At 58.8% G+C, this 22,021-nt stretch overlaps 7 protein-coding genes across 7 annotated transcripts; 2 read left to right on the forward strand and 5 right to left on the reverse strand.

Moving 5' to 3' along the window:
• Nucleotides 1-9: 9 nt before the first annotated feature.
• Nucleotides 10-1,406, reverse strand: L226DRAFT_608608 (uncharacterized protein). The gene is made up of 3 exons (XM_067685947.1): nucleotides 1,313-1,406; nucleotides 1,122-1,232; nucleotides 10-1,045 (listed from the first exon to the last, which is right to left on the reverse strand). Exons 1-3 carry the CDS (start codon nucleotides 1,339-1,341, stop codon nucleotides 28-30), a joined length of 1,158 nt encoding a protein of 385 aa, XP_067541934.1. The 5' UTR covers nucleotides 1,342-1,406; the 3' UTR covers nucleotides 10-27.
• A 264-nt stretch (nucleotides 1,407-1,670) lies between these two features.
• On the reverse strand, nucleotides 1,671-10,735 carry L226DRAFT_529771 (NAD(P)-binding protein). The gene is made up of 7 exons (XM_067679688.1): nucleotides 10,600-10,735; nucleotides 10,333-10,531; nucleotides 10,065-10,264; nucleotides 9,901-9,996; nucleotides 2,225-2,573; nucleotides 1,748-2,151; nucleotides 1,671-1,693 (listed from the first exon to the last, which is right to left on the reverse strand). The coding sequence occupies exons 2-6, from the start codon at nucleotides 10,370-10,372 to the stop codon at nucleotides 1,796-1,798; spliced, it is 1,041 nt and encodes a 346-aa protein (XP_067541935.1). The 5' UTR covers nucleotides 10,373-10,531; nucleotides 10,600-10,735; the 3' UTR covers nucleotides 1,671-1,693; nucleotides 1,748-1,795.
• A 453-nt stretch (nucleotides 10,736-11,188) lies between these two features.
• L226DRAFT_608610 (uncharacterized protein) lies at nucleotides 11,189-13,268 on the reverse strand. The gene is made up of 4 exons (XM_067685948.1): nucleotides 13,199-13,268; nucleotides 12,310-13,003; nucleotides 11,483-12,251; nucleotides 11,189-11,403 (listed from the first exon to the last, which is right to left on the reverse strand). The coding sequence occupies exons 1-4, from the start codon at nucleotides 13,214-13,216 to the stop codon at nucleotides 11,322-11,324; spliced, it is 1,563 nt and encodes a 520-aa protein (XP_067541936.1). The 5' UTR covers nucleotides 13,217-13,268; the 3' UTR covers nucleotides 11,189-11,321.
• A 487-nt stretch (nucleotides 13,269-13,755) lies between these two features.
• On the reverse strand, nucleotides 13,756-14,471 carry L226DRAFT_136161 (uncharacterized protein). The gene has a single exon (XM_067672297.1). The coding sequence runs from the start codon at nucleotides 14,319-14,321 to the stop codon at nucleotides 13,878-13,880; it is 444 nt and encodes a 147-aa protein (XP_067541937.1). The 5' UTR covers nucleotides 14,322-14,471; the 3' UTR covers nucleotides 13,756-13,877.
• Nucleotides 14,472-15,139: 668 nt separating this feature from the next.
• On the forward strand, nucleotides 15,140-17,460 carry L226DRAFT_542510 (glycoside hydrolase family 18 protein; the record flags this gene model as incomplete). The annotated part of the gene is made up of 9 exons (XM_067682131.1): nucleotides 15,140-15,268; nucleotides 15,324-15,726; nucleotides 15,887-16,009; nucleotides 16,082-16,189; nucleotides 16,250-16,266; nucleotides 16,326-16,534; nucleotides 16,614-17,125; nucleotides 17,195-17,343; nucleotides 17,410-17,460. 9 exons carry the CDS (start codon nucleotides 15,140-15,142, stop codon nucleotides 17,458-17,460), a joined length of 1,701 nt encoding a protein of 566 aa, XP_067541938.1.
• Nucleotides 17,461-19,431: 1,971 nt separating this feature from the next.
• L226DRAFT_453117 (NAD(P)-binding protein) lies at nucleotides 19,432-20,336 on the reverse strand (the record flags this gene model as incomplete). Its single annotated transcript, XM_067675109.1, has 2 exons — nucleotides 19,432-19,860; nucleotides 19,926-20,336. Coding segments are annotated over 2 exons (840 nt in total), but the record flags the coding sequence as incomplete, so codon positions are not given.
• Nucleotides 20,337-20,349: 13 nt separating this feature from the next.
• L226DRAFT_136238 (uncharacterized protein) lies at nucleotides 20,350-21,104 on the forward strand. Its single transcript, XM_067672298.1, has one exon. It carries the CDS (start codon nucleotides 20,515-20,517, stop codon nucleotides 21,010-21,012), a length of 498 nt encoding a protein of 165 aa, XP_067541940.1. The 5' UTR covers nucleotides 20,350-20,514; the 3' UTR covers nucleotides 21,013-21,104.
• The last annotated feature ends 917 nt before the right edge of the window (nucleotides 21,105-22,021 follow it).

Consider the following 22,021-nt stretch of genomic DNA (forward strand, 5'->3'; position numbering starts at 1 on the left):
GGGCTGCAGGATCTGTCACTGAAGCTCTTATTTTCCGAAAATTTCAAACATTTGACTACAAAGTGGCTTCGCTCGAGAGCTCTTTCGCAGCACAGCTGATGAGTCCAGCCATTCCTCAGGACGATTGAGCGTCCAGAGATGTTGCAGCAGAACCCGCGTCTCCTCGGACACGTCCCTGAGGTCCTCCTCCCCGCCGAACACCTCCGACAGCATGTCCAGCGGTACGATGCAGAACCGGTCTCCCGCCCAGGGCCCATGCACCAGCGCCGCGCGGTGCTCGCCCTCAGCCTGCATGTAAAAGTCCGCGTCGCTGCTGGTGCAGCATATGCGCGAGAGCAACGCGCTGTCAAGCCGGAACGGCCGCCTCTCGTTCTCCCTCGGGATCCTGTCGCTCCGGACGTACTGGCCCTTGGAGAGGTTGCACAACACGCGCACCGCACCCTCCGCCTCGGTCGGCCACCCTCCTTCGTGCAGCGCGATGAGCCGCCTGGCGTCGTCCCACCCCGCGCCCTGCACTTGGACCTTCGGCCGTGTGTCCCAGTGCGGGCCGAACGGGTTGCAGAACGGGTACTCGGCCGCGAACAGCACCTTGCGCAAGGCGTGCACGGTCTTATTTTCGTGCCACTGGCTTCCATCCGGGCCGTGCCCGTCTACGTAGTTCCGGTACACGGACCGGTACAGGCTCCCGTACTCCGACGTGTTACGATCGAGCCCGAGTTCGTGCGTCTCTGCGTCCGTGAAGAGCCCCGCGGGGAGGTCGGCCCAGGTCGTGGCGCGGTTCACGCAGATGAGCCGGCATGCGGCCCAGGGGGCGTGGTGCGCGCGGAGGGCGCGGAGGATGTGCCGCTCGCCGACTGCGAGGATTCTTGTGCAGGTGATGCCGAAGGCGAGCATGTAGGCGAGCTTCGGGGTCTCTCTAGGTGGGGAGGCGGAGAGGGCGGCGACGAGGTGCGACCAGATGAGGTCGAGGAGCTCGACGGAGAGTTTGCCGAAGGGCCCTGTTTGGGCGACAGGGGTGCGGGAGGCGAGCCATTTGTCCATCTTGCTGGTGGGTGCTCAGAGTCAGCGTTAATGCTACATAGCGGTCACCGCGCGGAGTGGGGCGAGGAAACTGTCCTCACCTGGTCATGGCTGGCAGGGTCAGCCATTCTTCAAGACTGGGCTTAAGGTTGAAGAAATGGAGGTGCAGGGCGTTGAACAGATTGCTGTATTCCCAGCGGTCCATGTTGATCCTAACATGCGAAGGGAAAAGATTAGCAAGAGGTGGCGCATTGCCAGTGTACCGGTGAGTGAAACGCTTCCTGGGACGTACAGTGCCCACGATTCTTCCCAGCCTCCCATGGTGGGGCGTGAACAGACTCGCGAGTCCTACTATGCAAGGTACGCCTGGACGGCGACCTGGTGAGGGAAGAGGGCTGAAGTGTTCGACAATGATATACGTGGCATTCGTAGACCGCACGACATGCGCGGACGCGTGTTTGGTCATACTTACGTAGGTTGATCATCTCCGCAAGCAGATAGCCACCTGCGCTCATGGGTAATTACTATTACTCGCGTTCGGAAGGATGACCGCAGTTGTACTCTCGTGGGGGTACTTTGCACGACCGCGCAGCTGAGTGGAAGCTCAGACAGAGATTCTATTGATATATACAAACACATCCAGAACATGACTCCTGACGATCATCCTGAGATTCTGGCATGATTCGTCAGTACCTCCCTTGTGCATAAACACAGTGCTTGAACTCACCTCTAGGATATATACCACTGGCGAGGACCACTTGCCCAGCCCTAGGCCTTACTTGCGCAAGAAAGTCTCCACCTCAGGCTTGATGCTCTTCATCATATCCTCAATCGTATACTTCGGCCTCCACCCCAGCGCACGCGCCCGGCTCGCCCTGATCCGGCAGTTCGTGCCCCAGACATACGCAAACTCCAAGCTCGGGAAGTACTTGAGCAGCTCCTCCTGGGTGAACGCCGTCGGCTCCGGGTCAGAGGCGACCCCGAGCTCGACGAGGGCCTGCCCGATCGCCTTGGCGAGCTCCGCCCAGGTGTACTCGCCGTTCTCGCCGTTGTAGTAGCCGTTCCAGCCGTGGCCTGCTGCGTCTGGGTTCGTGCGGATGGTGTCGAAGAGCGTGATGAAGATGTCCGCGGCTGGAAAGGTTGTGATGGATGGTAAGAGACATGCGTGACTACCAGTAGATGGGAAGTAGATGGCGAGACTCACTGTCGTCGACGTGGATGGCCGGCCAGATCGCCTTGCCCTCCCCGACCATGCCCGCCCGCTTGCGCGCCAAAGCGGCCTGGATGAGCACAGGGATCTGGATCGAGTGCGTGTTCGCGAGGCCCGCCGCGGCGATCTCGTTCGTTGGGGCCCCAAAGACCGTGGAGGGGTCCACGAGGTAGCCGCGCATGTAGCCCTCGGTGTCGGCGTCGAGGATGAGCAGGTCGACGTTGTGGTGGAACGCGGTGGGCGGGATCGCTTTGGCCTTGGAGACGTCGAGGTCGTCGAAGATCGTGTCGGGGCCCGCTGCGTATGCGCCGCGGGCGTCGTCCATGACGATCGCGGACCCGGTCTACAGAGTGCAAATATGTGGGTGAGTCATTGAGGAGGAGACGCGAAGGAGAAGAGCATACGGTGTGGATGAGGATCGGGACGTCCCCGGTCTTGGTGTTCCTGTTCTTCAGGCCCTTTAGAATGGCGCCGACGAAGGCCATGTCATCCGCGTTCGACTGCAACAGACATGTTCGGTCAATGAGGACATAAACGGAGGACGGAGAAGGGAAGATCCACTCACGATATTGAAAACGACGTGCGCAGCCTCAGCCGCGCTTTCGACCTTGTCCAGGTCCTCGTGAGAGCCGATGACGGTCTTCACGCCGAACTTGGACTCAAAGGTCTTGGCCTTGGCCTCGTCGCGGACGAGGATGGTGATGTCGAGGTTCTTCCTGTCGGGGTGTTTCAGCAGGCGGGCGAGGACGGAGCTGCCGAGATAGCCTAGTAGGGAGGAGCATTAATACGTGGTATCTGATAAGCACGACATCGACTGCATACCAGTAGCACCGGTGAGGAAGATGGTCGTCTTGGCGGACATATTGCGTTGGGTAGACGGAGGATGGGGGATATGGGTGTAATTGCAGTTGGGGGAGTAGAAGTAGAAGTAGAACTGAGGAAAGAGGAGCGGATTGCTGGGCCACAGTCGGTGTTGCGACTGGTATATATACTCCTAACGCTCCACGTCCACGAGCACGCAGCACCTTTGTGGCGTCGCTAGACTGATCAGTAAGGAATCAGTGGATGACTGAGCAGATGACAAGGGATCTCCCCCACTCACACGCGCGCTGATTCTCCCATGTTGACGAATTCTCCTGCTTTCGCGGTGGTCACTTAGCAGAGCATCTTTCTCCGTCGGAAACCTTCACGTTCTCAGTCTCACCGAGCTGCGCCGGCTGACTGAGCTAGCAGATGATAAGCGACACAGTGGAGGGATTCAGAAGACATGACACGAGGGATGGCGCCGCGATCTTCACGCAGTGATTCAAGCTCAGATGGAGAATGGTTGACGGCAACGGCTTCCGGAAAGCGTCTGGGTTTCCCGATTGGGCAAAAGTTACCGTGAGAAGGCTGTCTATGGTAACTCAGGCGCGCAGAGCACCCGATGGGTCGGGTGCTCATGACTAACACCACCGCCAGGCCCCTTTCGAAGCTCGTCGGTGTTTAGTAGTTTGATGTGTCATGAGCATGTAAGGACATCGAGGATTTGGAGTTACATGACGAGCCGACAATGTGGTGGGCCCGTACGGCTCGCTCGGCAGGCGATCCACGAATTGCAAGAACATCTATGACTTGGTTTCAAAGTACACTGCACAACAGTACAAATGAAGCACTAGATCCATGATTCGATCACGTATATAAAGATGTTTCAACATCGGGAAGCCTTTGTTCCACTCGATGCGTATTGTACAATGCATGAGTACGAATCAGTGTTCCGACCATCGAGGCTTCAACTTGGAAGGGAGTCCTACAACTTTGAAATGTCCTTTGACCGGCAGTGTCCAGCATCTGTCAACGCTATCCCTTCTATGCGCGAACCTTTATCTTCCTCCTCAACCCCTCCACGAGCTTCATGATCGAGCCCCTGCCCCTGCGCTTCTTCCCCATACCCTTCGACCTCAACTCCGACAGACGCGACGTCGCAGAGGCAATAATATCACACTGCTCTAACGAAATGTCCGCTCGCGGCGACGAGTCCAACGCAAGACCAGGAACATCGACGACGAGGTTTGTAGCATGTGTCTCCGGGGTGAAGGGACCATCGCTCTCGCTCTCGTCGGTGGTGTCTGACGAGGCCTCCGGTGACGACCCGAGGGCTGGGGGGCGCGTCGTGGAGAAGATGGAGTCGACGTCGGGGTTCTCGCTGGCGACGAAGTCTGAGCTTGCGACGTCAGTAACGGACGTGCTGACAGCGGCGGTGAGGCCGTTGGCGGAAATTGCGGAGGCACGCTCGACGGGACCCAGCCCCAAGCTTTCGGCAAAGAAACCAGGCATGTTCGCCGTGTTGTCGACCTCCTGCATTGTGGCGACACCTGCTGCATGAGCGGGACTCGCATTAGTTGCGGCGTCTCCTGCGCTCTGGACCCTCTTGGATGCGGCCGTCGCGCTCCTGACGGTTGAAGACGCAGCCTCGCCATCGGGGTAGAAGGTCTTGAGCGCGAAGATGGCCTTGCGAAGCTCGGGAATGGTGATGCGCTTCTTGGGGTCGAGCTCTAAGACGCGGCTGAGGATAGCGGCAGCTTCAAGTGAGATGGGAAGGTTGCGGACGAGCCAGGCAGAACCCTCTTGCAAGTAGACCTGGAAGCACAGGTCCTCATTCGGGGAGGCGATATGCCAGGGGTGGCGCCCCCGGGTTATGACATTGCACAAAATTATACCGAGAGCCCAGACGTCGGACGGGGCCGTGGCGTACGGCTTCTCGTGGAAGACCCCGAGGCACTCTGCGGATGCAAGAGGAATTAGCACGTGGCGGTGGTACAAGTGGAAGATGTGGATGTCGTGGCGTATACGCACCTGGACTCATATACAATGACGTTCCGCAACCAAAACTTGAGCTGCGCTTGCTACGGGTTGACAGCCCGAAGTCCCCGAGGAAGACGCGCTTGAAGTCGTGCGAGCAAAGGATGTTCTCTGGCTTCAGATCGCGGTGGTACACGCCCTTCGCGTGGCACGCCTCGACGGCGTCCAGGATTTGCAGGAAGGTTCGCTTCACGGCGAGCGTATTGTACACGTACGTGTCTGTCTCCATGATCGCACTATAGAGGTCGCCGCCAGTGCACAGGTCGAGCACCACGAAGGTGTAGCACTCCTCTTGAAGGATTACATGGAGCTTTACGACGTTCGGGACATCCGAGATGAGCGCGTGATTCTTGAGTTCACGCTGCTGGAGGCGGGCGTAATCCGTAACCTCGGGAAGGTGGAGGAAACACTTGACCGCGTAGTATTGCGCGCTCGTAGACTGTGGTGATATGTCCTGCGCGGCGTAGACGACGCCGTACGAGCCGCTGCCCAGTCGGTCGAGAAGACGGAGGCGGAGGTCGCCGCTGGAGATGGCAAAGCCGGAGAAGTTGGGCAGAATCTCGTCTAACTGCACCATGACGGGCGATGTTATGGTGGGCGTGAGAGTCTGAGATATTAGCAGAAGGACACAGCGTGGTGGGTGGGTGGGAAGTATTGAGGGCGGTGATGAGGCTACGACGACGCAGCACGCCTAGTTATATACGTTCGTGCGTCGGATGTGGAAGACGGATAGATAGACACATTCCGGTACTGTATATGAGGAACGCGGAGCGGGTCGCCCGATTGTGATTCAATCGAGCGCATCCGTGGAAGGGGGTGGAGGCCGTCGATTGAATCACAATCGGGCCCAGCCTGATCGTAGACCGGCCGTCTACTCAACCCGCTGGCCTTCGTTTGAATCCCGAGAGTATTCGGTCAAGATTGAGATATCGACCGGTCGGGATGACGTCTGAGTCCTGCTTACCTGATACGGTGACTAGGAGCAGAATAGAGTTCAAAGCTGCAATCGAGACGATGGCATCGCGGGCCGCGGTAGTCTATATCCGCGATGTCTGTCAGCGTTCGTATGAGCATGAGCGCAGCAGGGCTACGTGGACTCACCTGTACGGTACATCTGATACTTGCTACATGGCTGTGGACATTCATTACTACAAGGCTATGCACTCGGAAGTCATAACTCATGACGTTGCCGGTAGGGTGCGCAGATACTGTTCTAGCTTTACGAGTGCACGGCCACGATGCGATATTTTGTTCTTCTCATCGGCTTGCATTTCTGCGTACCTGTGGGACGTGGCATAAATTAGGATCTGGAATGATCTTCTAAACTGCACGTACGTCTTTCCGGTATTCTCTGCTTCGAAGCACGGATCCCAGCCGAAGTGGCCGCTGCCGCGCGCCGGCACAATGCGACCATCCGTGCGACCTTCGAAGAGGACCGGTTCATGTCCGGGTCCAGCACTATATGCGAACGTGCATAAAGCCCAAGCCGCGTTGGTATCGAAACCGACGAGGAGCTTGTTGAGGCCTGTCACACCAATGAATCATCGCCGTCGATGTGATCCGAGGGTCAACATGCGTACCATCGTGTCCGAGTTCTTTCAAAAAGTACTTGATGTATGGTCCAGGCAAGCCATGCAGGGCCTCGAAGCAGAGTGCAGTGTCCTCGGTGATGCATGGTCCGCCGAGCAACTCAGCGGCACGTCGACACTTGGCTGTGGCAACCTCTCGGGTCGAACCTTGCACCTCTGGAACTGTGAGGTAAACAGGTCAGTTGTTGCAGCACCACCAATAGTGTCATAACATACTGTCCAGTTCTTGAGAGTCTACCTCGACGCCTGAAGCACCTAGGATCTGACGAACCTCCCTCAGCTTGCCGGCGTTTCCGGTTACGAAAGCTGGTAAGTGGAGTTAGAAGCTAGTCGGTTTAGTGCCATATAATGCCCCTGTGACTCTGCACGCTCACCCCTGAAGGTCGTTGATGCAGCCATGAATGATATGCGCATGGCAAGTAGCTATGCTGACTCTCTCTCGCTCCCGTCAACCATATGGGTCGTAAAAAGGCCAGCGTGCAGAGTCAGTGAGCACTTCTATCGAGCTGCACGTACTGATCTTCATGATGAAAGAAGTATTGCCGGATGAGACCAAAGTCGACGGACGAGAGAACTTGTGCGCGGCCACCATGCGCGTCTATCTTGATTTCGGAGTCACCGCGTCTGGTGACTCACATGTGACCGCGAGCCAAGTCGCGCGACGCGTCCAAGGGACGTCCTCCTCAGCGCCGACCACCACCACTTCCACTCTCTTGTTGGCGATGGCGCGCAGGGCCGCATCTCAAGATCTCACGACTCGTTAGAATAACACAAAGAAAACAACGACCTCCCAGTGGAGCGCCGGTCTCGAGCTGATCCGTAGCGTCGTCGGGTTGCACTGCGGCGTCGAGTCGGTCGTCGGAGACGATGCGGACGGCTCTCCGAGGCTCTTGAGGTTCTTGGCTGACGTCGAAGGCGACATGTCGACTTCTGACTCGTGGACAGCTTGTTCTCGACGATTCATGCGTCTCCGAGCTCGATCCGAGCGACGACGCACGTGCAGGACGTCGTGAGCGATGCGCACGAGGAGTGAGGATGTCGGAGGGCGTGATCGTGGTCGTAGGACGCGTCGGAGGCGGTGGTACGCGTGCAGCGGCGTGTACTTAGACTACCCATCACCGCATACTTCGCGATCGGATCACGGTACTCATCTCTACTTGTGTTTCAGGCTGGCGAGCTCGCGGCGAAGTCAACGGATGAGTGGAGGGCTGATCTCGACCAAGGTCGCGAAGAGCTCGAGATGAACGTCGCTACCAATGCCAACGTCGTTGAGCAATACAACAAGCGCAAGGCTGAGGTAGGTCTCGTCGCTGTGTCATTGGCCTTGTCTGAACCCCTCACGTGTATAGATCGACGTGCTCAGTGCGAGGATCGAGGGCCTCGACCAGCGTATGAAGAAGATCGAGCAAGGCATCAAGATGGCAAGGGTGAGCAATCGACCACTTCGTCATTCGCGGGTGCATGCCGCTAACTGGTTCGATGACAGGACAACTGGCAGCCCGAGCTGGAGAAGCTCGTTGGCAGCATCGGGAAGAAGTTCTCTGCCGCGTGCGATCGCATTGGCTGCGCGGGTGAGATCCGTAACGTGAGGACGAGGACTACGAGAAGTGGGCAATCGACATCATGGTCAAGTTCCGTGACAACGAGAAGCTCCAGCTCCTCACTGGAGAGCGGCAGTCTGGAGGTGTACGTATCATTGGATCCTTCTATTCGCGTATCAGCACGACCCTACAGGGACGGTCCTTGACTACTATCCTCTACCTCATGAGCTTGACCGAAGAGGCCCGCGCGCCGTTCTCGCTCGTCGACGAGATCAACCAGGGCATGGACCAGCGCGCTGAGCACGCGGTGCACAACTCGCTCATCGAGGTAACATGCCAGGAGGACAGCGGGCAGTACTTCCTCATCAGGCCGAAGCTCCTGCCTGACCTCAACTACCGCGAGCGCATGAAGATCCTCTGCGTCAACAACGGCGAGTGGCTCCCTGAGGAGAAGGGCATGGGCAACCTCAACGGCCTCATCGACAACTTCCTCCGTTTCCGCCAGAACCGCGGCACCGCTAGCTCGTAGGCTCATGCCGTCAGTTTGCTTGTTCCCTACACCCCTGTTGCGCATTCATCCATTCGCTAGAGTGATGACGACGAGACGTTCGCATGTTCCTTGTAGATATATATCCATGTGCTTATTGTAGTTCACAGCCTATAGTCTGGTATATGTACATGTCACTTTGTCGTATCGTACTGTGCTTCCTAGATACTAGTATGTCGGGTCTTGATTTCTTGTAGCGTGGCATATGGGAGCAATCGTATTTTCCTCCACTACAGATGCCAGAATATGCATACGAAGCTAAAGACCTAAGACCAACTCTCCGCTCGAGCACATACAAATACCAAGCTCAAAGCCCTACTTCCGCAAGAAAGTCTCCACCTCAGGCTTGACGCTCTTCATCATATCCTCAATCGTATACTTCGGCCTCCACCCCAGCGCACGCGCCCGGCTCGCCTTGATCCGGCAGTTCGTGCCCCACACGTACGCAAACTCCAAGCTCGGGAAGTACTTGAGCAGCTCCTCCTGCGTGAACGTCGTCGGCTCCGGGTCAGAGGCGACCCCGAGCTCGACCAGGGCCTGCCCGATCGTCTTGGCGAGCTGCGCCCAGGTGTACTCGCCGTTCTCGCCGTTGTAGTAGCCGTTCCAGCCGTGGCCTGCCGCGTCCGGGTTCGTGTGGATGGTGTCGAAGAGCGTGATGAAGATGTCCGCAGCTGGGTAGGTTGTGATGGATGGTGAGTGACATGCGTGGATACTAGTGGAAGGGGAGATGATGAGACTCACTGTCGTCAACATGGATGGCCGGCCAGATCGCCTTACCCGCCCCGACCATGCCCGCCCGCTTGCGCGCCAGCGCGGCCTGAATGAGCACAGGGATCTGGATCGAGTGCGTGTTCGCGAGGCCCGCCGCGGCGATCTCGTTCGTCGGCGCCCCGAAGACCGTGGAGGGGTCGACGAGGTAGCCGCGCATGTACCCCGCGGTGTCGGCGTCGAGGATGAGCAGGTCGACGTTGTGGTGGAACGCGGTGGGCGGGATCGCTTTGGCCTTCGAGACGTCGAGGTCGTCGAAGATGGTGTCGGGCCCTGCGGCGTATGCGCCGCGGGCGTCGTCCATGACGATCGCAGACCCGGTCTGTAGGACGAAAATAAGTGGGTGAGTCATTGATGAGGGGGACGCGAAGGAGAATGGCGTACGGTGTGGATGAGGATCGGGACGTCCCCTGTCTTGGTGTTCCTGTTCTTCAGGCCCTTCAGAATGGCGCCGACGAAGGCCGTGTCATCCGCGTTCGACTGTGGCATACGTGGTCAGTCAGTCAGTCATTGAAAAGACACAAACAAAAAGTAAAAGATCCACTCACGATATTGAAAACGATATGCGCAGCCTCAGCCGCGCTTTCGACCTTGTCCAGGTCCTCGTGAGAGCCGATGACGGTCTTCACGCCGAACTTGGACTCAAAGGTCTTGGCCTTGGCCTCGTCGCGGACGAGGATGGTGATGTTGAGGCTCTTCCTGTCGGGGTGGTTCAGGAGGCGGGCGAGGACGGAGCTGCCGAGATAGCCTAGTACGGAGCCTCAGGTGAGTATGCGCGGTATCTAATAAGCACAGCATCGACTGCATAGTACACACCAGTGGCACCAGTGAGGAAGATGGTCGTCTTGGCGGACATTTTGCGTTGGGTAGACGGTGAATGTTGTGGGAGTGGTTATTGAAGTAGGAATGAGGGAAGGGGAGTGGATTGCTGGGCCTTAGTCGGTGTTGCGACTGGTATATATACTCCTAACGCTCCACGTCCATGAGCACGCAGCACCCTTGTGACGTCGCTAGACTGATCAGTGAGGAATCAGTACTCAGCGGCTGACTGAGCAGATGACAAGGGATCTCCCTCCCACTCACTTCAAGTTGGGCGCTGCTTCTCCCACATTGACGAATTCCATTGCCAAGTTCAACGCGGTCACCGTGACCTGGCAGAAGCTGGCAGCATCTTTCCCCGTTCTCCGTCAGAAACCTTCAAGTTCTCAGTCTCACCGAGCTGCGCCCGCTGACTGAGCTAGCAGATGATAAGCGACCGAGTGGAGGGGATTCAGAAGACACGACACGAGTCGGATGGCGCCACGATCTTCGCGCAGTGATTCAAGCTTAGACTCAGATGGAGAACAGTGGTTGACGGCAACGGCTTCCGGCCGGCGTCTGGGTTTCCCCATTGGGCGAAAGGCACCGTGAGAAGGCTGGTTATGGTAACTCAGGCGCGCAGAGGGACCCGAGGGTCGGATGATGTTCATGACTAACACCAGTACCAGGCCCCTTTCGAAGCTCGTCGGTGTTTAGTAGTTTGATGTGTCATGAGCATGTAAGGACGGCGTCGAGGGTTTGGAGGTGCATGGCGAGTTGACAGCGTGATGGGCACGTCGAGGCGATCCACGAGTAGCGAGAACGTCTATGGCTTGTGTTATTACACCAAGAGCAGAGCACAACAGTACAGATGAAGCACCAGATCCATGATGCGATCACGTATGGCGGTTTCAAGAAGACGTTTCAGCGTCGCGAAGCCTTCGACTCCTAGAACAGAGAACAGTACCTGCGAACAGAGGTGACCTGACGGCGAGAATCGCAAAACTTCAGATCCTAAGAGACGAAAGACGACGCGCCGCGAGGCCATGCAAGAACTCGCGACAAATAGCGGGCAGCTCCTCGTCGTAACTAGCACCCCAAAACAGTCAACTAGTCAGCAACATCCCCATCCCCAATTCGAGAAACAGAAGAACTTGAAGGCACTCACTACGTCCACTCCTCAAGCTCCAACCGCGCCTTCTCCTCCTCCACGCGCACCCGTGCCCCCATCTCCTTCACAAGGTGCCCCAACAGCAGCTCATCCGTCACCAAATACCGATACCGCAAAATCTTGCCCGTCGCGACCTCAAAGTGCATCACGAGCCCCCGCTGCCGCTGCCCGGGGTGGTGGTGCTGGTGCTGGTCACGGTAATGGTACCGCACCTCCCAGTTGCACACCGCGACGGGGTCGTGCGTGAGCGGCGCCGTGGCGGAGTTCGCTGGCGGGGGTCGGGGCGGGGGCGGGGCAGCGACGCCCGTGAGCGGGAGCGGGATGACGTAGGACGAGGCGTCGTCGATCCAGCGCCACCCGAGCGGGAAGGCGGGCTTCGTCCGCCGCCGCTGCTGCTGCTGCTGCTGCTGCGTGTTGCCAGAGCCAGCGCCGGAGCCAGAGGGGGACGCGCGCCGCGCGAGGTCGAAGACGGACGGCTCGGGGGGAGGGGGGTAGAGCGGGGAGCCGATATCTCTATCGCGGGAGTAGCGGGAGCGGGAGCGCTGGGGCGCGGGGTACAGCGGGGTGGCGGGGTCGGGGAGGACTTCGTTGTGGGGGAGGTCGTAGAGGATGTCGAATCCGCGCGCTTGGTACTTTGCGAGGCCTTCCATGCGGTGCTTGCCCTTTCCGCGGCAGGAGGAGGAGAGGAGCGTGCGGCGCTCTTCGAGGGTCGCCTGTGGGAAGAGGCAGTAGGCCTTCTCGTAGCTGATCACGTTCATTACGCAGGCTGGGCACGGTCGCAGGTGCAGGTCAGCGACAGTTCACGCGGGGACGCGAAGACGTACTGGAGTGGAAGCCCAGGATGACCTCCATCGGGGTGTTCTTCGCGACCATGATCTGCACCTTGAGCTCGCGAGGCGCGTCTTCCTCAGCCTCCTCTCCATCCTCTGCGAGCGCAGGACGCCTGGTACGCTCCCCCGGAATGGGTTTGACGAACGTAACAATGGCCATCAAGCCCGGCATCGAGTAAATGCCATTCGGGTTCCTCTCCACGCACTGCGCAATCTCGACCTCGAAGCTCGGGTCCTGGAAGTCCGTCGGCTTGTACCGGTACCCCTCGTCCAGCAGCCACAGCGCGACCTCCCGGCGGTGGCGCATGTGCACGTACAAATCGAGGTCGCTCTCCTCCCAGACCGCGCGCATGAAGAACTGAAGGGCCATCGAGCCCGAGACGAGTGTGCCGGTGCGCGCCTGGAGGGAGCGGAACGCGCGGGCGCGGGCGCGGGCGTGCGCCGGCGCGTGCTGGTGCGGGTGGGCGAGGCAGCAGGAGCAGGTGGGGGAGCAGCAGCCGCGCGTCGGGGAGGGGAAGAAGCGCGAGAGGTGGCGGTCGATGTCGAAGGCGAGGCGGGTGTAGGCGGAGACGGCGGCGTGGGCGGTGCGGCAGGTGCTGGAGAGGCGGACGAGGTTGGCGGGGGAGAGGGTGGCGAAGATGGGCTCGTAGGCGAGCTCGATGTGCAGGATGCGCTCGGAGAAGAGCGACTGTTGGAGAGGTTAATGGTTAGTGCCAGTGGTGAGTTTGTGTATGTTTCTGGGTGTGTATACCATGGTCCCCGATCGTGAAGAATAATGTTGTCGATCCTCCCGACCGGAGACCGTTCACAATCAATGTGCACCACGGCTTCGTTACGTGCATAATGGACTGTCTGACCCGGGAGCTAACGAGTGAAAACATACTCTCGATTGTACCGGCATCTTAATGTCTTGCCCGAACGCACTACGAGGCGTTTTCCTCGACTGGTGTAAGACGCAGTCAACGCTGGTGGAAGGGTATATACGAGAGTTGGGACTTGGTTGAATCTCGAACCTCGCACGCGGGGATAGATTGGGGATAGAAGCCGAGTTGAAGCGATGTCGAACGCGTCCGCCACCGACAGCCACCACGCGTCTCGGGCGCTCGCACGCGTCGGGACAGACTCGTTTCTCCTACCATGACCGCGAACTCATATACCGCATAGTCTTGCTTCGGTCAATTCGCCCTGGGCTCCGAATATGATCGTTGCACTTTCGAAGATCTCTGCTTTGAAGGGCCGGTGAAGCAAGCACACCTGCAGCGAGTGTAGCTTCCTGAAACTGAAGGGCTGTATGCTGCCTTCGCGACGCCTCGAACATCGTTGAAAGCACCAGGGAATGTTGCGGTCTGCGGCGGAACTGGATGCTGTTGCGCGGGGGACTGGGCCAACGAATAGCCTGAGGGGATTGCTGCTCGTGACATCGGAAAACGTGAGTCCTCTATTCCCTCATAATTGCCTCTGTCTTTGCATAAGCTCGAGAGCGACCTGGCATGGACGTTCGCGTGCTGTCTTTACGACTGGAGTCGCGAGCCGTGCGTCGCGTCAGCATGAGTTTATGTATGTTATAGGCGGAGCGGCGTCGTAGGTCGGGGTGAGCGAGGTGCGTCGTACACATCTCGGGGCGTCTTACCTGTGCGTACCCCTGAAGTCTTCACGCTGTCCTCAATCGCTCTCACCATGCGGCTGCCGTCAAGGAAGAGTGGCAAGAGGAGCCGGTGACAGGTACTAGTTGCATAGATGTCCGTCGAGGATCCCACGAGCTGCATCCCGTAGCAGCCTATATCCGGTTGGACTGGCGCCGCGACAGCCGCCTCCATTCGCCTCAGCTCACAAGGACCAGAAAAGCTTATATGGCGAACAATGCCACCGCCTGGCCACTCCTCGGAGGAGCGCGTCGGCGGTGCTCGTGCAGACACTGTTGCTGTCACGCGAGGTGACAGGCTGGCGATCACCACGATCGTGGATGCACTCGAGGGCGGGGATCGAGTGCGAGTGCCCGACTGCATCGACGCGTCCTTGAGCTTGATTCTCGATGTCGACGCTGAGTTGAGTACAGGCCACCGCTTAGCTTGCTTCTATCTATCATGGGCCTCGGACTACCTGCGTCTCTTTGTGGCGATAGCACAGTGTGGTCGCCATCAGCGGATGCAAACATGCGGTAAGTCGTACAGGCTCTTCACTAGACAAACTCTGATATGGACTCCAGACGTACTTCTCGCTCGCACAGTGAGGTCATGCGATCTAGACCGAGGCTATGGCACGACACAGACTCCGCCCGACGGCCGCACCACCCATGTTGCAAACTGTGGTCATACGCGCAGTGCGCCCAACACGAGAACGATTCGGAGCCGGTAGTGTGTGACCATGACGATGGCACCCACGCCCTGGGTATGGCGGTCGCAGTGCTCAACTTGGCGGGCTCGATCTGTCGGCGGAATGCTCGGTCGTTATCGCGAGGATGCATGTTCGGCGGCAGATACTGCTTTGCGCTCTTTCTTCACGCGAGCCGAGAGGAGGCCTCGGAGGGAAGGCGTCGCGGACGCGGGGGGATTCAGAACCCGACACGTGTTCTCGCAGAAGAAGGCGACGGTGATATCATCGACGCGTTCTTGTTGCTTGGAGTGGGCTGTGTGCTCAATCCAGCATTTCAGGCAGCCTTCTGTCCATGTGCATCTCCGTGCCTTCATTCTGCACTCTGATCGACATTTCCTTTCGCAGCCATGTCATGGCCGGAGACGACATGTGAGCCGTATATAAAGGTGGAGACCCAGTCTTTTCTAGTCGTCAACACAAGTCCCCACTCCTCCCCTTCGCTGCATCTACTATGGCTATCGCTTCCGCCACCGTCGTCAGTCACACGACCGCCTCCTCGCCGAGGCCCCACATTCTCTACAACATTCAGCTCAAGACCACCGATGGCAAGACCTCTACCATATCCAAGCGTTACTCGGATGTATGTCGGATAACCTATCCGAACCATCGTGCCCGTCGCTAACTCGTCTCAACAGTTCGTCGCTCTCCACGATACCCTCAACGATCCGGGCTCTCTCCCCCCGAAGCGCATCCTTGCCACCACCTTCGTTCCTTCCGCATGGCTCGACGATACCCTTATCGCCGAGCGCAAGGCCGGCCTCTCTGCTTATCTCACCGGCCTTCTTCAGTCCCCTCAGTTCCGCGCGCACAAGTTCCTCATCGACTTCCTCGCCCCTTCCTCCGCCGCTTCATCCTCGACAGAGTTCAGTCTTGAGGATGCCCTGCCCTCCACCCTATCGCGCAAGGCCGCTCTGAGCGCACAGTCCCGCTTGTCAGCTGAGGCTACGCCTATTGCAGCCGCCTACTACCCCGATTGGTCGTCCGACTCGAACCCGCCGAACAAGATTGACTTCTCCAAGTTCGACATCCTCTACTTTGGTACGCCTCCATTCTCCTATTTCATATCTCGTGCCACACTGTTCCCGCGTCCCACTATCGCCGTCTGCATCGCTACACAGCCATGCAAACTCTATTTATTATTGCGGCCCGCGCTCTTTGCCCGCAACATCTGCACGGATCTGACATGTATCATGTTCAGCGTTCGCCACTCCGAACTCGTCTTCGGGGATCTCCTGGGACTCCGGCTCGACGTCCACGCTCAAGACGCTCGTCTCCAGCGCGCACAACAGCGGCCATGGTACCAAGGTTGTTCTGTCTATCGGTGCGTTTCATGTCAATCCCGGCGGCATGTCCGTCGTCCCGTCGTCTGTCTCATTCCTGACGTGTTTCGCAGGCGGGTGGGGTGGGAGCTACTGGTTCTCTCAGGCCATGAGCTCGTCCGCCAACCGGACCACATTCGTCAATGCATGCGTTAGTGCGGTCAACACGTACAACCTTGATGGTGCGTGCACATGCTCCAGCGGCGTTGCGGTACCCTAGCTGACATGCGTGGGGCGCGCAGGCATCGACATTGACTGGGCACGTCCGCGTCTCCCGCACCCTGCCGCCTCGCACTGACGTATGCTGTACCTCCACAGGAGTATCCCAACGAGTCCGGTGCCGGCAACCCGCACTCGTCGTCGGACGCCGCGAACCTTCTGTCGTTCTTCAAGTCCCTGCGTTCTGCCCTCGGCTCGTCCAAGATAATCTCGGCGGCCGTGACACAGCTGCCGTGGACGGGTTCGAACGGGAGTCCCCTGACGGACGTCTCCGCATACGCAGCACAGATGACCTACGCGAACATCATGTCAGTCCCCGCGCGCGCTCCGCCGCCGCGTTCCTGTCAGCGAAGCCTCATGCCCATGCTCATGCTCATGCTCACACAGGAACTACGACGTCTGGGGCGCATCTTCGAGCCCCGGGCCTAACGCGCCCCTCGGGAACCTGTGCGGCACGTCTTCGCTCCCGCAGTACTCCGCCCAGGCCGCGCTCGCCCAGTGGACCAAGGCCGGCTTCCCCGCGTCGAAGCTCGTCCTCGGCCTCCCGCTGTACGGGTACGTCTCGCAGAGCAGCAAGACGACGCTCCAGCAGATCGCGCGCCCGCCCGCGGGCTTCGACGTGAAGGCGTACAAGGAACAGGTGCTCGGCCTGCCGGAGCGCGGCTTGTCGTGCCCGATGCCGCAGGTCGTGGAGGAGGGCGAGGAGGAAGAGGAGCCGAACGCGCTCATGGGGGCGCACGAGCGGGCCAAGGAGGGCCCGAAGGACGTCGAGGCGCAGGCGGCGGGCGACTTGAGCACTTATTATGGGCAGCAGATCCCGTTCAACCAGATCGTCGCGCTCGGAGCGCTCAAGAAGACGTCGTCGGGGACGTACGAGGGCGCGAATGGCTATACTATGGGTGAGTTTTCGTTGCCTTGTGCGGGGAGGGTGGATAGAGAGCTGATGTTCGATTTGTTCGCGTGAGCAGCCTGGGACGACTGCAGCGACACGCCGTTCTTGTTCAACACGTCGAAGAAGACGGTGGTCACGTATGATGATACCTGGTCGCTCGGGGATAAGGCGCTCTTCGCCAAGCAGAACGGGTTCGCGGGGTGCTTCACGTGGTCGCTCGACCAGGTACGTGTGTGCCTTCCATCTTCATTGAGGTTTCCGGAACTCAAGTATATGACGCTTGATTCGCAGGACGACGGATACACGCTGCAGAACGTCATCCGGTCCAACTTGGGCAAGTAGTTGTGCGGCTTGCTTCAGATCCTTCTCCTGCTACTGTGCGACTTGCACTCGCGCTCGCACTGTGCATCATGATCCTTACGACCTCACGAGACGACCCGTTACGACCTCATCATATTCACCCGCACATACGCATACGCATCCTGTCTAGCATTGTTTACGACTCCTCGCATCGGACTCTTCCTCCTCTCTGGCTGTATTTCTCTCTTCAAGTCGCTTCCGTCGAGTGAGTACTCAGTACGTACTCGCTCGAGCAATGGCGATTGTCGTTCAAGTTCGAGCTCAGGCTGTGGTTTGAGCTCAGGCTGTGTGCCAGTGAGTTTCCTAGGCTGGGCCCCGATCGATGATCCATGGGTCACGTGGAGACGTTCGGGAGTGCTAGTGAGCACTGTCGTATTGAGTTTGGTGACGCTTGCCACCGGCGCCGTGCCAGTGACACACCGACGAGCGTGAATCGCGATGCGCCTCCGAGTCGCGGCCTGTGCCTGTCGCGACGATGCCGCCGCGCCGCGAGCGTGTGGTACACCGTGACGCTAAACGCGAATTGCCAGCGCTTGCGATCCTCCCCCTCCAGGCTCCGACCACTGAGTCGGAGTACGGCGAAGACAAGTAGCAGGTGGCAAGTAGCAAGTGGTACGATGAAGACGAGGACGAGGACGGCGTGGGCCCCAGCTACGACTACGTGTGCGGGCCCTACGGCCACGCCTACGGTTACTACGACACGGACGACGACGACACGTTCGCTGTATCGCACATGTAGTAGTAGCGGCGGTGTTTACAATAAACGAGATACTTGATACTTGACAGCTCGACATAGCCGTGACCACTGGGGGACCAGCACAGATCCAGAGCAGGACTAGTACTACTAGGAGGCGGTTACAGTGTATACAGTATGACTATGACGTGCGTGTTCTCAGGCGAATTCGGTGAAGCTTGGACCCCGACCCCCGGTGACTGGCAGCTCTAACGTATGCCGAGTCACGCGACAGGCTAGCGCTGCAGTGCGCAGTGCGCAGTGCTCCTCCGGATATTGGTTATTGGTTATTGGTTATTGGTATTTCTGGGATGCGCGTGACAGCTGGAGATGTCGATATCGATGTCGACGAAGCGCGGTTGGGTGGAAGGAGTTGGCGATATGGATGTATGTATGTATTCGAGTATTCTCTCGACATGGGTAGCATATGACATACTGTAGCATCAACAAAATGCATCCATTGGGACATGGCCTGAGGGACCTCCATGTGCAGTGGCAGACCGAAACGACCGAAAGAAAAAAAGAAGAATTATTACAGCGCGAGAGTTATAGTTATGATCGCAGCTATAGCTAGTGGATGTATGTATTGTACGTTACGGTACGTGGAACGATGAGTGAGGTAAGCTATGGGATATGTATATGAGATGAGGTCTTGAGACTGGAGAGAGCAGGAACGTAATGGCTACAGGTGGGTGGATAGATGCAGAGGAGTCAGAGTCATACGAATCAGTGCAGTGCGGCGCAGCGATTAGGGTCTACAGTAGAGTACGATACCAAGTCCAAGTCCGAGTCCGAGTCCGAATGAGACGATGTGCATGACGTGAGGCAAGGGGCAATGCATGAGACTAAGTGGGGGTGAGGGGGGGGGGGGGGTTGGATAAGATGAAATGATATGCGAGAGAGGAGCATATGGTGCGAATATGTATGTATGCACGATGTAGTGCGATGCGGAGTATGGCGTCAATGCGAGCGAAAGCATATTTATGGATAAATACCCGTCGAGAGCGTCCGGATCCAGGTCCAGACCAGACCCTTGGAAGTCCAAGTCTAAGTCCAAGTCCACGTCCACGGGGTCGGCGTCGCTCCCCCATGGCACAGCACAAGGTGTCTCTGACACCCGCAGCCCAGGGCGACACGCAGCAGCAGAGCCAGGTGCAGTTCCGAGCCGGGGCAGCGGGCGTCCCACGCCGGCCACCTACAGTAGGAGCCACTGTCACTGCTCACTGGTCGCAGTCGAACTCGAGATCTGTCGCCACGTCCTCCCATGCGTCCATCGTCGCGAGGAGCTTCTGGGTCTTCGCACGGACGTCGACGTACGCGTCGCGGCCAAGGACGAGCCACAGCGGCCACTCGCGGCCCGCTGCGCGGCCCTCGCCCTTGACGACGTCGACGAGGAGCTCCATGGCCTTTGCCGGGTCGCCCTTCTCGTGCCCCGCAATCGCAGTAAATCGCGCCATGCCCGCGTTGCGCATGTCGTCGTATGCGGGTATGTGGGTGTTGATCGTGGCCGGGTACGCGTGCACGCCCTCCGTGCGGAACGCGCCGGGCGCGACGATGAGCACGCGGACGCCGAATGGGCGGAGCTCGCTGGCGTATGTCTCGCCGACAGCGTGTACGGCGGCTTTCGACGCAGCGTAGAGACCGGCGGGCTGTAATCAGAATACCAGCATGAGTGACCGGGCTCGTGGACAGATATCGGAAGGGAAGCACGCACCGAGGCCTCTGCGCGCCACGCGGACCGGGATCCTAGGATGACGACGGTGCCGGCGCGGCGCTCGCGCATGTGTGGGAGGACGGCGTTTGTGACGTTGAGCACGCCGAAGAGGTTCGTCTGGAACTGGGTGAGCGCGGCGAGGGCGCCTCCCTCCTCGAGGACGGCCTTGACGCCGTAGCCGGCGTTGTTGACGACGACGTCGATGCGGCCCCAGACGGCGAGGGCCTCCTTGACGCGCTGCTGCACGAGCTCGGCCGCATCGGAGATGTCGAGCTGGAGGAGGTGCAGGCGGCGTTCGGGTGTGGGGAAAACGGCGCGGAGCTTCTCGAGGTTACGGGCTGTTGCGATGACGCAGTCCCCCCGTGCGAGTACTGAGGCTACGAGACGCTTGCCGAAGCCTGATGAGGTGCCTGCAGGGGGAAGAGAAGAAAGCGGAGTGAGTTGCTATTGCAGGCAGACGACGGCCACGCGAGCCAGAGATCGACGCACCTGTGATAAGCCAAACTTTCTGGTGGAAGCCGCCCATGGCTGTGTCTGAGTAGTGCGTTCGAGGTGTAAAGGGGGCGGAGGGGGCAGAAGACAAAGGAGGATGCAGGGAGTCGCGGGGACTTTGACTAGGGAATGTGAGGATGAGTGGATGGGTGGATGGCGGGACGGGGAGGGTATAAGTAGGAACGCGGGCACAGACCCGGCCGGAAGGTGTGACGGTTGCGCTCCGAAGTCTGTGTCGGGGGCGGGTGGGTTTGCAAAATTGAATGTTTGCGGGACGGAGAGCATACGCGGCGCGGGACAGCCCTACAATGATGGCCAGGATATGCTGCCCGCGCGGGAGACTGGAGTGCGAGATTGCGCGAGATCCAGCTGTCCACACCCGAAACGCACCCACGCCCAGATTGACGCGCCCGATGACTCACGGCGCGGCGGTGCTCAGACGAGATCCAGCATCCTCGAGGCACGATTTCCTCAAGCCACGTCCGCGGCCGACGGCGTACTCGACATCGTGTCATGGAGGCCAGCATTCGCGTCATGCACCAGCAGGTCGCGCACATCAGCGAACATCAGGGATGGCAGCCTTGTTCGGGAATAACGTGGCGCATACCGGTCAAGTGTTACACGACATCGCAGATGATGAACATACCGCAACTGTGAACGTGACAGGCCCACTCGACCATCGGGCGACTCCTCGAGTCATCCCGCTCCTCCGCTCACCAATCCGAAGCTGTGTTACCTCAGCCTAGGCCAGAGTTCGTCTAGCGTTGCCGTTGCCTAGCGTTACAAAGTCTCGGGCGGTATTTGCATTCGCATTGCAATTGGGCGCGGAGCTCGCGAACCCAAAGACGTCCCGGTCGGACAGTGAGGCAACTTTCCCGCACAGCATGCACACGCCTCGTGGCCAGCGCTGATGTAACGCTTTCTCAGAAAGCCCATAGGAAGGGGCCGGCGAGGAACCCGTCCAACGAGCTTCCTGCGGGAGATATCGTGAACCTAGCAGATGCCACCGTGACGCAACGACGGGATCGAAACCTGACGTACGAGTTCGCATCGTGCGCAACTGAGTCTGCATGGAGTTACAGCGCTGCTGCGGTCGCCACTCGGTGCCGAAACTCATTTCAACCTTGGCCACAACGGAAACAAGGGCGCAGATACAGGCATCTGCTGCGCCCGGATCTGGCAGCGTCCATTTCACAGCGACCACATGCGCAGAGACCATGCCCCGTCATACGGCTAATACGAGTCTTGGACTGGTCCTCATGACCACTCGGCCGAGGACGTCGCAGAAGCGGCGAGAATTGAAGCCTGCAGTGGATCGATGAACGACGGAACGAGGACGACCGCGGTGTTAGGAATGTCACATAGACGGTTTCCCAGCCTATCTGGAGGTTATCCGGACATCCAATAGCTAGACGGCTGCTTACCACACGTCGATCCTGGGATGTGTAATCGGGAACCGACTGCTGGGCGTACAGGTGGTTGTCAGCGACCACCGTGCAGGTACCCGTGCCGTTCCGAAATAGTCAGGGACGTCATATCTGCTATGTTTGGATGCTTCGCGGTGCAGATTCTCAGACGCCGCAGCGAGGAATGACCTGTCAGCG

This window comes from Lentinus tigrinus, assembly GCF_003813185.1.
Source record: "Lentinus tigrinus ALCF2SS1-7 unplaced genomic scaffold L226scaffold_2, whole genome shotgun sequence".
NCBI classification, from domain to species: domain Eukaryota; kingdom Fungi; phylum Basidiomycota; class Agaricomycetes; order Polyporales; family Polyporaceae; genus Lentinus; species Lentinus tigrinus.